The sequence below is a fragment of the Sebastes fasciatus genome, chromosome 14, assembly GCF_043250625.1.
Source record: "Sebastes fasciatus isolate fSebFas1 chromosome 14, fSebFas1.pri, whole genome shotgun sequence".
Taxonomy (NCBI): Eukaryota; Metazoa; Chordata; class Actinopteri; order Perciformes; family Sebastidae; genus Sebastes; species Sebastes fasciatus.
In genome coordinates this window covers 3,609,073-3,624,418 of record NC_133808.1, presented here as the reverse complement: position 1 = coordinate 3,624,418, position 15,346 = coordinate 3,609,073, and the positions used below count along the sequence as shown (strand labels likewise).

The 15,346-nt window shown below is 39.6% G+C and overlaps 1 protein-coding gene across 1 annotated transcript in view; it reads left to right on the top strand.

The window, feature by feature from the left end:
- The first annotated feature begins 9,627 nt into the window (after positions 1-9,627).
- Positions 9,628-15,346, top strand: part of ramp1 (receptor activity modifying protein 1) — an 86,404-nt gene continuing 80,685 nt past the window's right edge. Inside the window, exon 1 of the mRNA XM_074658204.1 lies at positions 9,628-10,250. Coding sequence (XP_074514305.1) covers positions 10,193-10,250 — 58 coding nt within the window. The 5' untranslated portion in view covers positions 9,628-10,192. The remainder of the gene's footprint in view (positions 10,251-15,346) is intronic.

Sequence of the window (15,346 nt, the reverse complement as noted above, 5' to 3'; positions counted from 1 at the left end):
CTGAAAAAAATCATGTGTCCTCCGGTGCTCCTAACGGCATCTGCAAGATTTCACAGACCGGAGGAAAACAACCAATCAGAGCTGAGCTGGAGCCTTGCCGTCTCTGAGCAGCTGTCAATCACTCGCGAACAGCCAATAGGAACACTCTCTCTCTCTCTGAAATGACCTGTGATTGGCCAAAGTCTCCCATCACTGGCTAGATTTTTTTAAAGTCTCAAAACTGAGCCATGAGGAGGTACAGAAGTCTAGTTTTCTCTCAGAACACTTGAATTACAATATGCTAAAAGGTTATTATGGAATTTTTGCCCAATGATACCAAAAATATACTGCGTACTGCAGCTTTAATGAGCTTGTCCACCAATGACAGTGTGTAGGAGTACCTATGTGTGTGTGTGTGTATGTGCGTGTGTGTGTGTGTGTGTGTGAGAGTGAGAGTGCACAATAGACATGACTATCCCTGTGGCTTAATGTTTGACAACACTAACAGAGCAACGGTCAAGATGGCTGATGTGTCTAATATGTAAACATGTTAAAAGTAATACATCAATTAGAAAAGTGTCTTTTAGAGGATATGATGACTTTTTGGACATTACATGTTTGTTAGGGATTGTCAGCAGCTTTATAATAAGACAACCATGAATTGCAATACAAAGTTGATATGAACGATTCTTTACTCACATGTCATTTCATTCGTTTAGCTCCACGTTCTTCACATTCCTTCACGAGCTAATCAATAAAGCCATATGTCCTCTCCGGACTTCTGTTGACATTTGACGAGCAAACCTTTGATCCTTTTTAACAGACTCTCCACTCTAGTGTTTCCTCTCCTTTCTTCTTCTTTATTTTTTCTTCCCCCGCACGCCTCCTGCTGTAGGTTTACATTTGGTTGCCTTGGAGATGGTCGGGCAGACAGCGGGTTTAAATGGCAGCAGGCTGTTTGTTGCCTGTGACGCATTAAAGGGGACGTATCATGCTCATTTTCATACTTGTACTTTGGGTTTCTACCTGAACATGTTTACACGCTTTAATGTAATTCAGTTTTCTAATTTTTTTCTTTTCTTTAACCTTTATTTAACCAGGTTAGTCCATTGAGATTAAGAACCTCTTTTCCCAAAGGGAGACCTGGCCAAGACGGTCAGCAGCAAGAACACAAAGTTGCAGACACAAATAGAGATAAAATACAATTCACAAACACTAAAAGCACTAAAATTTGCATTAAAAGAGAACTATCTAAAGACAAATGGGGGGACAAAAAGGAACTTTTCTGGGAGTCAGTTGTACAACAAGGGGGCTAAAAACATTGGCATGCCATAGAGTCTGCTTCTAAAGCCTTCATTTGAGATTTAAACATATTTAATGTTACCAGCTCCTTGATTTTCACGTCATTTTGGAGCAAATTCCAGGCTGAGGGTGCAGAATATGCAAAAGCCCTTTCCCTAAATTTTGTCCGAGCTTTTAGGACAGAGAGCACAAATAAGTCCTGTGAACGTAGTGAATACTGTCCACAATTTTTCTGCGTAGTAAAAACGTCAGTATTGTGGGAGCAGACCCAGAATCACCTTATATATAAAGATGTACCAATGGGAGAGCCTACGGGTTGCCAGTGCAGGCCATCCCACCCGAGAGTCCAACTCACAGTGGTGAGTCAGAGCTTTACAATTTGTGATGAACCCTAAGGATGCGCAGTAAGCTACATCAAGCATATGAAGGCACTGAGCAGAGGCGTGCATCTACAAAATATCTCTATAAACTAAAACCGATAAAAATGTTGTAGAAACTAGACGCTTTTTTACATTAAAAGAAAAACACAACTTGTTTCGAAAATAAAAACCCAGTTTTAGCCTCTGTTTTTTTACAAGGTACAGCACATGTGGTTCAATCAAGATGCCAAGGTATTTGTAGGTCTTGACACCCTCAATCTCCTTTCCATCCACAGTAAGCACCACAGGAACATTTTGTGACCTACACTTTGCGTTGGAAAACAACATAAGTTTGGTCTTATCTGCATTTAAAACAAGTTTCAGCTCATGCAGTGTACTTTGCACAACAACAAAAGCATTGTTTCATACCGTCTGAAACGCTCTGTTTTAGCGCCTGTCTCTTTAAAGGGGTAGTTCGGGTGTATTGAAGTGGAGTTGTAGGAGGTACTTATCCATAGTCAGTGTATAGGGAACAGCAGAAAAACGTATTTAGCCACCTAAAAGAAAGACTCACCTAAAAAAAAAAAAAAATATCCGTTTAACTGTACACTATATTTAGAATATTTTCACCACTTTCTCTCGCCGTCAGGCAGCCCTTTCCTTCTCCTCTCCGATGGGGAACTGAGCTTAAAGTGAAACTTATCTATGCTCTCTACGAAGCCAGCAGGCTCAGATGACAAAAACAGTATAGATACGTTTCACTTTCAGTTCAGTTCGCCGTCAGAAAATATTCTAAATATAGTTTACACTGAAACAGATATAAATTTTTTTAAGGTTGGCCTTTCTTTTAGGTGGCTAACATATGTTTTTCTACCGTTCCCGTCAACAGCAATGTATTGCTTTGCCCTGGTGTCGGTGCTCCTGTCTGTTTCTCCAAACTGGTGGCGCGCCGGCCGTCATCTACTGTAAGTAATACACCTACTATGGATATGTACTCATACAACCAAAACACCCAAACTATCCCTTTAAGCCCTCCTCACGAAAAGTCCAGTCTAGTTCTTGACTGAAAATGAACATAGATTATTCGTCAAAAGTATAAGATTATCAGATATTTTACTACATTGTTTATTTATTTATTTATTTTGCACAATTTTAGACTACACAACATGACAAAAAATAAATGAATAATAGACAGTGCAGGAAGAGGCAAAACACCCACTGGGTTTAATCTTGTCTCTAGGTGGATACCTAGAGACAAGATTAATATCAAGAAATAATAAGACTACATAATAGTGATAACAAACAATTAGAATATGATATATATGATAACAACAATAACAATAAATATATAAAAAAAGACAAGTGTATGTAAATATCTACAAAGACTTCTGGGCAATTGAAACCAAACACAACACTGTGAGTGGAAAAAATAAAAAAGATAAAAAAGATACATGGACAACATAGGGGAAAAGCAATTACAAAACAGCAATTAAATGACCTTTTAAGCGACTTTTGAAACATTTGACAGATGAACAGTTTTTTGATAGATGTGAAAAGCTACTCCATAATTTGGTTCCCCTAAATCTTATCTAAAATTGACCTCTACTAGTGAGGAATTTAGGAGGATGAAGATCTAGAGATTAACGAGTTGGACCTGATAATTTGTTTTAAAATAGGTCTTGAACTGCTCAGGAATATTCCCACCAGAAAGTATCTTATAAATAAAAACAAATATTTGAGAAATGTTGATATCATAAATGGTAAGAATCTGGAGTTTCTGAAATAGAGGAGCAGAGGAAATGTGTGACTCTGATCGAGTTGTAATCCTCACAAAATGTTTTTGGAGGACTGAAATTTGATGAAGGTTTGTAGGAAAAGGACTCGCCCAAACTATATTACAATATGAAAGATAGGGATGAATTTGACTATAATAAAGAGTAAGGAGACATTGTTAGTCAAGTTATTAAATTACCGGGTTTTATTACATTTTCGATCAAGTTCAGTGCAAATTGTATTACAATTTCAGGGAATTATCCCGCTAGATTTCTTGATGTCCTCTTAATAAGAATAATAGCCAACTTGTATAGAAAGTTATTGTTATCATTGTGTGATCACTCAAACCTGATGGTAGATTCTCATCTTGTTCTTGACACTTACAGTTTCCCACTTTACCTCCTGTTTCTGAGTCACAGTCCTCTAACTGGCCTCCCTTTTAGCCCCAGTTCTTCTGCATCAGAGTTTACTAAGCTTCCCTCCTTGACTTTACATCAGTTTTCCCTTTGCTTCATATCCTTCTGCAATACATTCTACTGTGCGTGCTCCTATCATTATTTTGAGAAGTGGTTTATTTATCTTTTTCATCTCCTCTTAAATTTTTCTGCTTTCTGCCTCGGACACCTTTCGGTTTGAGACGAGTGAGATTTTCAGCCTAGAATTTGTTGTGGTACTTCCTTTATCTCTGCCACCCTCTGTTCAACAGAGATACTATTTTTTTCTTCTTCTTCTTTATGCCATCCTCTTAACTTTCTTCTTTGCCTTACCAATAATCTCCTCCTTGTTCTGAGGTGTTACTTCCATACCATGTTTCTTTTTTTTGTCCTAACTGGACCACTGTATGAGGACGATGTGCTTGGTCTAGACCAGGGGTCAGCAACCTGCGGCTCCGGAGCCACATGTGGCTCTTTAGCCCCTCTCTAGTGGCTCCCTGTGGATTTTTAGCGGAAATGAATTTTTTTGTTTACATTTTCATTTTTATTTATCATTGTTGTAAGTCTATGGTACGATGGAGTATTAGGGCCACATTGAGGGGGGAAAAAAATCTGAGATTTCGAGAAAAAAGTCACAATATTACAAGAATAAAGTCATCATATTACGAGAATAAAATCATAGAGTTATGAGAAAAAAAGTCGTAGTATTATGAGAATAAAGTCATAATATTATAAAGTAGTAATTTTACGTGTTATTTTCTTTTTTTCTCGTAAACCCATGGCTTTATTTTCGTAATATTACGACTTTTTTCTTGTAAAGTTCTGACTTTATTCTCGTAATATTACGACTTTTTTTTCTCGTAAAGTTATGACTTTATTCTGGAAATGTCCAATTTATTTTCCCTCACTGTGGCCCTAATACTCCGTAGTACATTTGCACTTTGGCCCTCACTGCATTAGACTTATATACTATACTGGAAAAACAAAGTTTGGAAACTTGTGTTTGGTGGATTATTTCTCTGTTGTTACAATGCTAATGGTCATTGTATTTTACATGGTTGGAAAGCCTATTTATTTACCTTTGCAATGATGTCTAACTTGTAAGGATCATGCATTTGTGGCATGAGCAGCACAGCTGATTATGTGGGTAGCGCCCAAGAAAAATTTGCCAAAATGCTCTGCCAATGGTAAACAGTGTATTCTCATAAGGCTACCAGGAAGCCTGCAATGACTGCCCTTCCCCATCAGGCCCGTTTGCGCTGGTGTCGACAACACAGACAATGGAACCTGAACATGTGGGGGAATGTCATGTTCAGTGATGAGTCCAGGTTCTGTCTGCCAAAGTTGGATGGCAGGGTCAAAGTATGGAGACGACGTGGAGAACGCTATGCTGATTGTTGAACCGATGGAGTAACAGCTTTTGGTGGGGGCAGTGTCATGGTGTGGGGCGGCATCTCCCTCACTGGCAAAACAAGGCTTGTCATCATTGAAGGTCATCTCAATGCAGTGAGATATCGGGATGAGATTCTGCAGCCAGTGGCGATCCCATATCTCCACAATCTGGCACCTAACTTCATCCTCCAAGAAACAACGCTCGCCCCCACAGAGCCAGGGTTATCACAGACTACCTCCACAATGTGGGAGTAGAGAGAATGGAACGGCCTGCCAAGAGTCCACACCTCAACCCAATTCAACACTTGTACGATCAGCTTGGGCGTGCTGTACGTGTTAGAGTGACCAACACAACCTCATTGGCTGACCTGCAACGAATCCTGGTTGAGGAATGGAACGCCATCCCACAGCAACGTGTGACCAGGTTGGTGACCAGCATGAGGAGGAGGTGCCAGGCTGTTGTGGCTGCGTATGGATCTTCCACCACTACTGAGGCTCCTGACGGTGTATTAAATGAATAAAGTGTAAAATAGCCAATATGTCTTGTTTGTTCCTTGTTACTGATAGAGGGTTCAATCATCCAATCCACCAAACAACTCAAAACAAGAGTCAACACAAACAGGAGAATACACTGTTTACCATTGACGGAGCATTTTGGCAAATTTTTCTTGGGCGCTCCCCACATAATCAGCTGTGCTGCTCATCCCACAAATGCATGATCCTTACAAGTTGGACATCATTGCGAAGGTAAATAAACAGGCTTTCCAACGATGTAAAATACAATGACCATTAGCATTGTAACAACAGAGAAATAATCGACCAAACACAAGTTTCCAAACTTTGTTTTTCCAGTTTATATACTTTGACTATAAACTGTGTTACCTTCATCACAATGCTCAAATGTTTTGCGGCTCCAGATATATATATATATATATATATATATATATATGTATATATATATATATTTTTTTTTTTTTTTTGTTGTTGCCTAAAATGGCTCTTTTGATAGTAAAGGTTGCTAACCCCTGGTCTAGACAGATATTTGTACCGTGACATCATTTTTCTGAACCTTTTTAGTGGCACAGACTTATCTGAGTTGCCCTTGGTGTCTTTCTCTGCTTTTTTTCATTTAAAACATTCTCTGTTGCCTTATTTGTGACTCTGTGTCATCCTCTTTTCAGTTCTTCTTGCCAGTGATATGACCCTCCTTGTTCTTCTGCTGCTCTGATGTAACATCATGAAGCCACGCAAATATATTTGGCAGAGAACAACAGAAAACAACAAAGGTTTAGTCCTTACCAACCCACGATAGATGAGTCATGTTTAGGCCCTTTCACACCGGGTTCAAAGCGAACTGCAGCAAAACAGAGACATCTTTTATACATTTCAAATGGCTCCAAACATGTCTGCATTTCCAGCTAGACTAGTCTTTGAAGTAAAGGGTGAAAAAAAATACATTATTTGTACATATTATATTAATTATAATACACAATGTTGACATGCTTTTGTGGGATAACAGTCATAAGTCTCTGCTTCTACCTGTCTAGGTGATTCCTTTAATGATGTGCAGAAACTGAGGCAAGGTAAAGGTCTTGCCACATGCCATTAAAGCTGGCGTTGGTAATGTTGAGAAACTAGCAAGAGTACGCTGTATTAAAAAAGATTATCCAACCTAAAAACCCAGCCCAGTCTAATCTATTTGCATCGTGTACATAGACACAAATGTGCCTTTTTTTTCGTGACGCTCAGCACGACTTTCAACAACGTATATCATGAGTTTTCCTACGAATGTCCAGCAACACGTGAATTTTCCGGTCCAGTCTTTTGAAAATAAAACTACTTAGTTAGGTTTAGGAAAATATTGACTTTGTTAGGTTTCAGCAACAAAACTACTTAGTTAGGTTTAAGCAACAAAACTACTTATATGGTTTAGGAAAAGATCACGGTTTGGGTTCAAATAACAACAGAAGTGGCGTAACTTAAGTATGGAAGTTATGTTACAAAAATGACTTAGTTAGCTTGAGGAAAAGATTGTGGTACAGTCTTGTTACAAATAACTCTGGAAGTGCTGTAACTTAAGTACGGAAGTAACGTGACAAATAAATCAATGTTGACTTCTGGTTTCACAAGGGAGACGGGACACAAACACCGGTCTCCTGGGCTGAAGTCTGTTTTTTGGGTGGGGGGTTTACCCAACCATCCATGCCGGCCTCCTCCCTACGCGGCTTTTGTCGCTCTTTATACTTCCAGGTACAAAATTATGTGGATTATGACGTATTGATTTTGTGCTGATCATCAAGAAAAAAATTGGGAAATTTGTGTCTATGTACACAAATCAATACATTACATTTTGTGACTATTTCACAAACTTCTGTGCGACTGGGCTGTATAACCACAATGGGTCACGCTGTAGAGTGCTGCACTGGAGGCATTTTGTTTTTATTAATTTCTGCTGAAACTTAAAGCCACTTTGAACTGTTTAATATTTTCAGTGTTACATTCAAAACGTAAAACAAAAATAACTGTTTTATTACATTACAAAGAAGGAAAATCAGACCGAGAAATTGTCTGAAGAGCAAAAAATAATTGAACAGCAACAAAGTTATTGGGTCCTTATAGTCTGCTAAAGAGTGTAATCTTCCATCATCATAAATAGGATGTAAAGAAATTATGAAGAAAAAAAAGTAATGCAAAACATCAACAATATCAGCCCAATGAACTATCAGTACTCGTGTAGAGATTTTGAGTAAACTTGCGTTGTAACGATCCAGTTGACCGCTAGATGGCGACGTTGAACAACTTTGAATCCAATCCTGAACCAGCGCATCAATCCACACACATTACACCTGACTTCAGACCCTCACCACAGGTGGACCTGAACTACTCTTCTACACTCAACACTATCACATATGATGCACATTGAGCTCTTTGCACTCAATATTATGTAGATTTGTGAAATGATGGTTCTTGAAAAGTTGTTTGTGGAGTTGTTTTGCCCCAGTGGGGGAAGAAGTACTCATCTTTTACTAAAAAAAAAACTACTAATATCACAGTGTAGAAATACTCTGTTAAAAGTAAAAGTCCTGCTTTCAAACGACAAAGCAACAGAAGAATCAGCATCAAAACATACTTAAAGTAGCAATATATATATATATATGTATATATATATATATACATATATATATATATATATATATACTGTATATATATAGGATAATAATTATTGATGCATTAATGTGTTCATCACTTTAATGTTGCAGCTGGTAAAGGTGGAGCTAATATGAATTACTTTATATACTGCTAGGTTTAATTTATAGGTTACTGCTGGGAAGTTTCATTGATACGGATACATCATAATTTATTAGTTGTTATATTATTGTTTTAATAATCCGAATCTGTAATGTAACTAAAGCTGTCAGTGCAGTAAAAAGTACATTAATTCCCTCTGAGATGTAGTGGAGTAGATGTAGAAATGAGCAGAAAATAGAAATACTGAAAGGGGACATATAATGGTCATTTTCAGGTTCATATTTGTATTTTGGGTTTCTACTAGAACATCTTTACATGTTTTAATGTTCAAAAAACACATTATTTTTCTCATCCTGTCTGTCTGACTACACCTGTATTTACCCTCTGTCTGAAACGCTCCGTTTTAGTACATTTCAGCGGAATGACAATGGAATTGCGTTGCTAGGAAACAGCTTTGGTCCATGTTTACATCCTGTCAGCTGATGTCATTCACATACACTGCAACAGGAAATAAACTGGGACACATTTAGAATGTTTACGTTTAAAACTGTGAAATGGTCTAAATATTGTAGATTTGTGACATCACAAATGGACAGAAATCCTAACGGCTTGTTTCAAACTCACAGTTTCTGAATACGGGCTGTGTGTATTTCTCCATGGATTGAGTGTTTTGATACTTTCACAGTATTTATATATCACTTAAACCTGCTTTATAATATAAAAAACGTGAAAATCTCACTTTTTACAATATGGGACCTTTAAGTAAAGTACAAGTACATCAAAATTGTTGTACTTAGTTACATTCGACCACTGTTTTTTCCTGTGAGGCACAATGATTCCTGTCCTGCACACACGTTTTTATCTCCTATTATAACACCAACATTTCTAAAAGGAAAATACAGTTTGAAGTATTAATAACAGTCCTACAGTGTGAATAGTTTTCACAACAGATTCCGGCTATATCCGGTTACTTTTTGTTTGTTTGTTTGTTTATTTGTGTATTTAGTTTGTTGGATTCATTAAGTCTTTTGTCATAGGCTGCTTTGGCTGCTTGGTATCCTTTAACCAATGGAAAAGTACCGTTAGGAGTCCCCCCCCCCCGTGCTGTATAATTGCTGTGTCTGGGTGTCTGGGTGTCTGTCCCGTCTGTCCCGTGTGTCCCCGCCGCCGCCGCTCACCCACCACAGCCGTATCCTCGCAGAGAGGCAGTGAACCGTCCTCAGCCAGCCTCAGTCTCTCTCCGCTCCACCGGTCCACCGGTCCCGGGCTGGTCTGGTGCGTCCCGTTGCGCACAGCACCGTTCGTTCCCAACACCAACTGCAACACTTCACCAGCGCGCTCTGGATTTCTTGCTGGAAAAGAGAGCTACAATTTTACGAGTCAGTATGTGTCATGCGTGGATGACAGAGGATCGGTGACAGGAAGTCTCGGGGGAGTTCAGGTCCAGCAGGATCAGGGACAGGACGAGTCTTGGCTAACCCCCCCCCACACCCACACAGCTCCCAGAGCAGTTTGCGCAAAGGTGATCCAGCGAAAGGATTCTTGACCGGACGCACGGATATCACATGGATTTCTTTACCTGCTGTCATCTATAAGATGTTACCTATTATTCTTTGAGCTCTTGTTAGTTGCTCTCCCCTCCACTTCACCCCCACCCCCTCACCCCCAAAACTTCATCCAGTGGATCACTGTGAGAGCGACAGGATGGGACCGCAGACCGGAGCAGCTCTGCAGAAACACACGCTCCTGTGGTTCATTGTAGGTGAGTCTCTCTCTCACACTGTTTGCTGCATCCATGTTTGTAATGAAGATGTATAAAAAAAAGGCAGTAAAGTATGACCTCTGTTTGGAAAATATCGCATAATTCATCAGACGTGACGAAATGGATTCCCCCTCGTGCAAATCAGTTTGAAACAAGTGAGTTAGGATGGACTTCTGGGGGTTTATGGAGGCTTAATAAGATGTTCAATGACTCTCATTCACATCCAGAGACAAACAGAAGAACATCCCGACTGACTATATTAATATTTATATTTGAACCCACATGTGTTAATAATCTCGATTTGATTAAAGATGAACGACAAGTTTGATGTTCCATACGACGAAAAATGCAATATTGTGCCAGGGGGCTCTGTGTTTGTGGTACTCAATAATCATATTAAAATGACTTTTAATTGTTTAGATATAGATAGATAGATAGATAGATAGATAGATAGATAGATAGGCGCTTATTGATCCCAAGGGGAATTCAGGCATCCAGTAGCTTATACAAAACACTGATACACACAGGAATAAAGAATAAAAACATAAGAATAAGATTAAAACACAGCAGTGAAGTGAGTCTGACCACCAGAACTACTACAGAGAGCTGCCACTATAATACAAATGTATGTGCTAATGGAGGTAATGCAAATGTAAAGTGATTAAAAAGTCATTAGTAAAAACAAGTACAAGAATAAAAATTACTGTGGGTGATATAAAATGAAAGGTAAATATATGAACAAATACAAATGTAGATTGTACATGAGGGTAACATTGCCAGTAAATTACAGTGTAGCCCATAAAATACTTAATTGTCTCTCTCACTCTCATTATACTAATTACCTAAACTGTTATGATATGATATCAAATTTTATGTTAGGATTAATAGTGGTACCTGCCGCCATGTGTGGTGAAGTGTAAACAGCATAATCTTTGTTTAAACTGGAGCACAGCAGTGCAGCTGGGAAGTGGAAGTGGTTTCAGTCAGTGAAAAGTGTGACGGAGAACATATACATATACACTGCCTTACTTTTCTTATAAATCTATATGGCCACATCAAGAGGAAGCTGAAAGTCTTTGGTCCTTAAAGGGGACCTATTATGCTTTTGTTCTTTGTCCCTTTCCTTTAGCGTGTTATATAGTTTTTTGTGCATGTCTGCAACGTTACAAAGTACAAAGTCCATGCCAAAGGGAGTTACTCTCCCCCACAGCTCCTAAACTGGCAGAAACGCCTCGCTTGAAGTCCTGCCTTTTCTTCCGTATCGCTGGAGCGGAGCTGGAGCAAAGTCCGAGGAGTTTGGTTCGGTGGACCAATCATAACAGAGTGGGCCAGCTGACCAGTCAGAGCAGACTGGGCTTTTCGGGTGGGGGGGAGCTCATACAGAGTGTTTCAGACAGATGTTGAAAAGAGGTGCCGCAGCGCAGCCGATATGAGAAAATAACAAGTTTTTTTTAACATTAAAGCATGTAAACAACAACAAGTATGCACCTGAAAATGAGCATAATAGGTCCTCTTTAATCTCTGCAACCAGGGATACAGCTCTGTCTCAATAAGCAGATAGGGATGCACGGATTCAACCTTTTTAGTACCGATACCGATAGCGATACCTGGGCTTTGAGTATCGGCCGATACCGAGTGACTGGGATTATTCTTTTATGTATAAGGCAACATCAACCTTGACTTGAACATCGTTTTGTAAACTTTGTAAAATATGCTATACTGAAAACACACTTTATTTGAAAAATACAACAATCTGCTTAAAAACGCAGAAGTCGCGTAACACTCACCTTCAGGTTTTATGTCTCTTCGGTGTACAGAACAAGTGATGGATAACATTACGGCACCTCCTGTTATTGCTGCTAAAAAAAGGGCTCTGACATTCAGCTCCTACTGAACCAGATCCTGCAGTGTTCGGTGGGTTGAAGTAAATCACTTTGATAGGTGGGGGGGGTGTAGGCTCCTCTAAATGTTAGATTCTCCCGTTGAAGTGGCAGTCATTATTTTAACTTGTTACAACAATCGTGTATTATTATCAGGTTATTAGTGTTGTCACTAGGGATGCACCGATACCACTTTTTTCAGACCGAGTACGAGTACAAGTACTTACATTTAGGTACTCGGCGATACCGAGTACCGATACGAGCTTTACAGTGCACCCCACCCAGACCTCGCCGCCAGATTGCGGCTCGACCTACGTAAAAGGCACTAGGGGTCTGCGGTGACGTTGGCAACCCAAGTGACTGCGAGTCAGAGGGTGCAAGCAAAACCTCGTGGCACAATGAAAGTGAGAGCCGGCGCGCACCGGCTTAGGTGGGATCCTGGCCCAGCGGGGTCGAGCGCACCACCGTAAAGTGGTATCGGTGCCGTTGTATCGGAGCCGTTTTGCGAGTACGAGTACATGAGCACAGTACCGGACCCGATACCCGATATTGGTTCACTTTTAATTTGACTTTTCAGCAACATTTATTTAAAAAAAAAAAGCAATGGAATAACCTCAACAAGCATCACTTCTATCGGATTATTGTTCTTGTAGAAATACATTTGTGACTATGTTTAGCAAAAAGCTTCTTTTTTTTTTTTTTTTTTTTACATCGTATGCCTTTATTAGACGCTTGACAGTAGAGAGATGACAGGAAATGAGGAGAGCGATACAGTAGATGAAGAACAACATGCAACAAATGTCCCCGGCCAGACGTGAAGCGTGGATGTGGCGGCTCATGGTCACCACCAAAGTGGGTGGGTGGGTGTAAGCTCCTCTAAAGGTTAGATTGGATTCTCATTTCTTTTAATCCTGTTGCAACATTTGTGAGAGAGCAGAAAGCGCAGCTGCTACCTGTGTATCGATACTGTGGAAAATTAATATTGAAACTATTACAAATATTCAGTATCGATATGTATTGATTGATACTTCGATATTTTTGACAACACTACAGGTTATTATGAGGTCATTGCAATCATGCTTACTAATAAGACATTTAATTCAATGAATCCATCGAGGTTGTAAAAGGGTTACATATACTTGTATAGCAGCAGCTAAAAAGAAAAAAAAGAAATGCAACGGAAAAAGAGGAATAAATAAGATAAAATATCCATTTATGTTGGCAGTGAGCTGTCAACACAGACCTGGATGGTGATGTGTTATCCAAGAGCAGCTCCTTCTTAAGATCTACTAGGACAGAACCATTTGAGGAGAATATCTAATCAAGTTTTTCTGAACGGATTTAAACAAGATACATTTTGTCGTGCCCTGGTGGTGGCGGCCATGAGCTGCAACATCCACGCTTCACGTCCGGCCGGGAACCTTTGTTGCACGTTGTTCCTCATCTGCTGTATCGCTCTCCTCATTTCCTGTTGTCTCTCTACTGTTAAGTGTCTAATAAAGGCAAACAATGTAAGTAAACAATGTAAGGATAGTCACAAATTTATTTTGTGCAAGAAAAATAATCTGATAGAAATTATGCTTGTTGAGGTAATGGCAAGGGACCATTGCCCCAGATTTGGTGTTGTGGCTGGTGTAATGGTCTCTAGTTAAATGACTGGGAAAGAAACAGAAGCAATCATGATGCATGTGATGCATGCGCTGTACGTGCAGCGTAAAGCTATTAACCTTATTAACAGTGTCTGTGAGTTTTGTACTGAACTGAATATCACAGTGGGATGTCTGTTGACTTTTAGTATGAAGTGTGATGCAACCGCTTCTATCAGCGAAGTGATAGGTTATGTCATTTCCACCTGTAGTACACCAGATCCACAAATGAACAAGATGTAATGAGAGAGCTGGACATGGATTTAATGAAATTGTGTCAATTATTTAGTTGCCTTCATTCTGCATTGCCACCAATACAAAATGTATGATGAGGCCACTCAGCTGATGAAGCCATGTGATGCAGGGAAATCTCATTTTCAGTCTCTTATCTCTATGTCTTACAGTATTTCTCTGCTGCATGCAAACATGTCTCTACAGTACATGTATTTCTAGGCTCATGACATTCAGTTGACTTAAGTTCATTCCCAAACCTCTACCGCTAACGCTAACCACAAAATGCTTTACCCCTTAGCTGAACTGTAACGCGAAACTCGTCCCCTAACCCCAAACAAAGTGCTAGTGGAGTCCTACAAAAATGTACTCAGTGTCCTCACTTTTGGTCGTTTTGCAGTTACACCTGTAATGGACTTCTCAGTGGTAAAAGACAAAGAAATCACAGTTGCAACCAAAGCGCAGCGTGCACACGCCGTGACGCTCCCCGACAAAGGTGTTCAGGCACTCCTCTTTGCCCTTCGTTTCTCGTTACTAAGGTTCCATGTAGGTGTACTATGTTGTACAGAGAGAGAAAGGTATGACTCATCACAGCAGCACCAGGTTGCCTCATTACTATTTCCACCACATTCCCACCTGCAACAGCAGAGTTTTTCTTCAAAAGCATTATACTGTATGTCCCAAGATCCCTAAATAATTATGCCCATTCAGGCGGTTCATTCATCCGTCCAGAATTCTTTTAGTCCATCATCAGTCTTACGGACACTTTTAAAAGACAGACTGCATACTTTAATCAATAGAGCACATCGTTGATACTAATCAAAATAACCTAATTTAAGTCATTTGTGCCGTGACAGAAGCCATTTTTTTTATTTTCTCTGGTAACGTTTTTCGACAAGCGAGTACGGAATGGCTAAAGGGAAAAGGAGTCTTCACTCTTTCCCACAGATATGGAGGGACTGACACTTTAATCCTCTTTCCCTGACATGATCGTCTTTCATCTGACGGCTCAGGATTCAATTTGAATTTGTTTGAAATATTTCACACATAAGCGACTCACTGGACGGTAGTAAAATGACAAAAGGGAAATACTTTTGAGGAACGACTCGAGGGAAAACATCTGGCAACTCTGACAGTTTGACTGGAGTGACTGAATATCCTGTAAACAATCGAAATGGTTGACGAAGTGTACTCAGCCTAAAAGTGTGAGGAGTGGGTCATCATGGGACAATATCTGGTTGGTCCCTACATAGAAGTTTTAATAAGTCTCGGGCCAGCTTTTAATCAATTTCTCTTCCAGAATGAAAATAAAACTTATTAAAAGAAAAGCTCAAGTTGA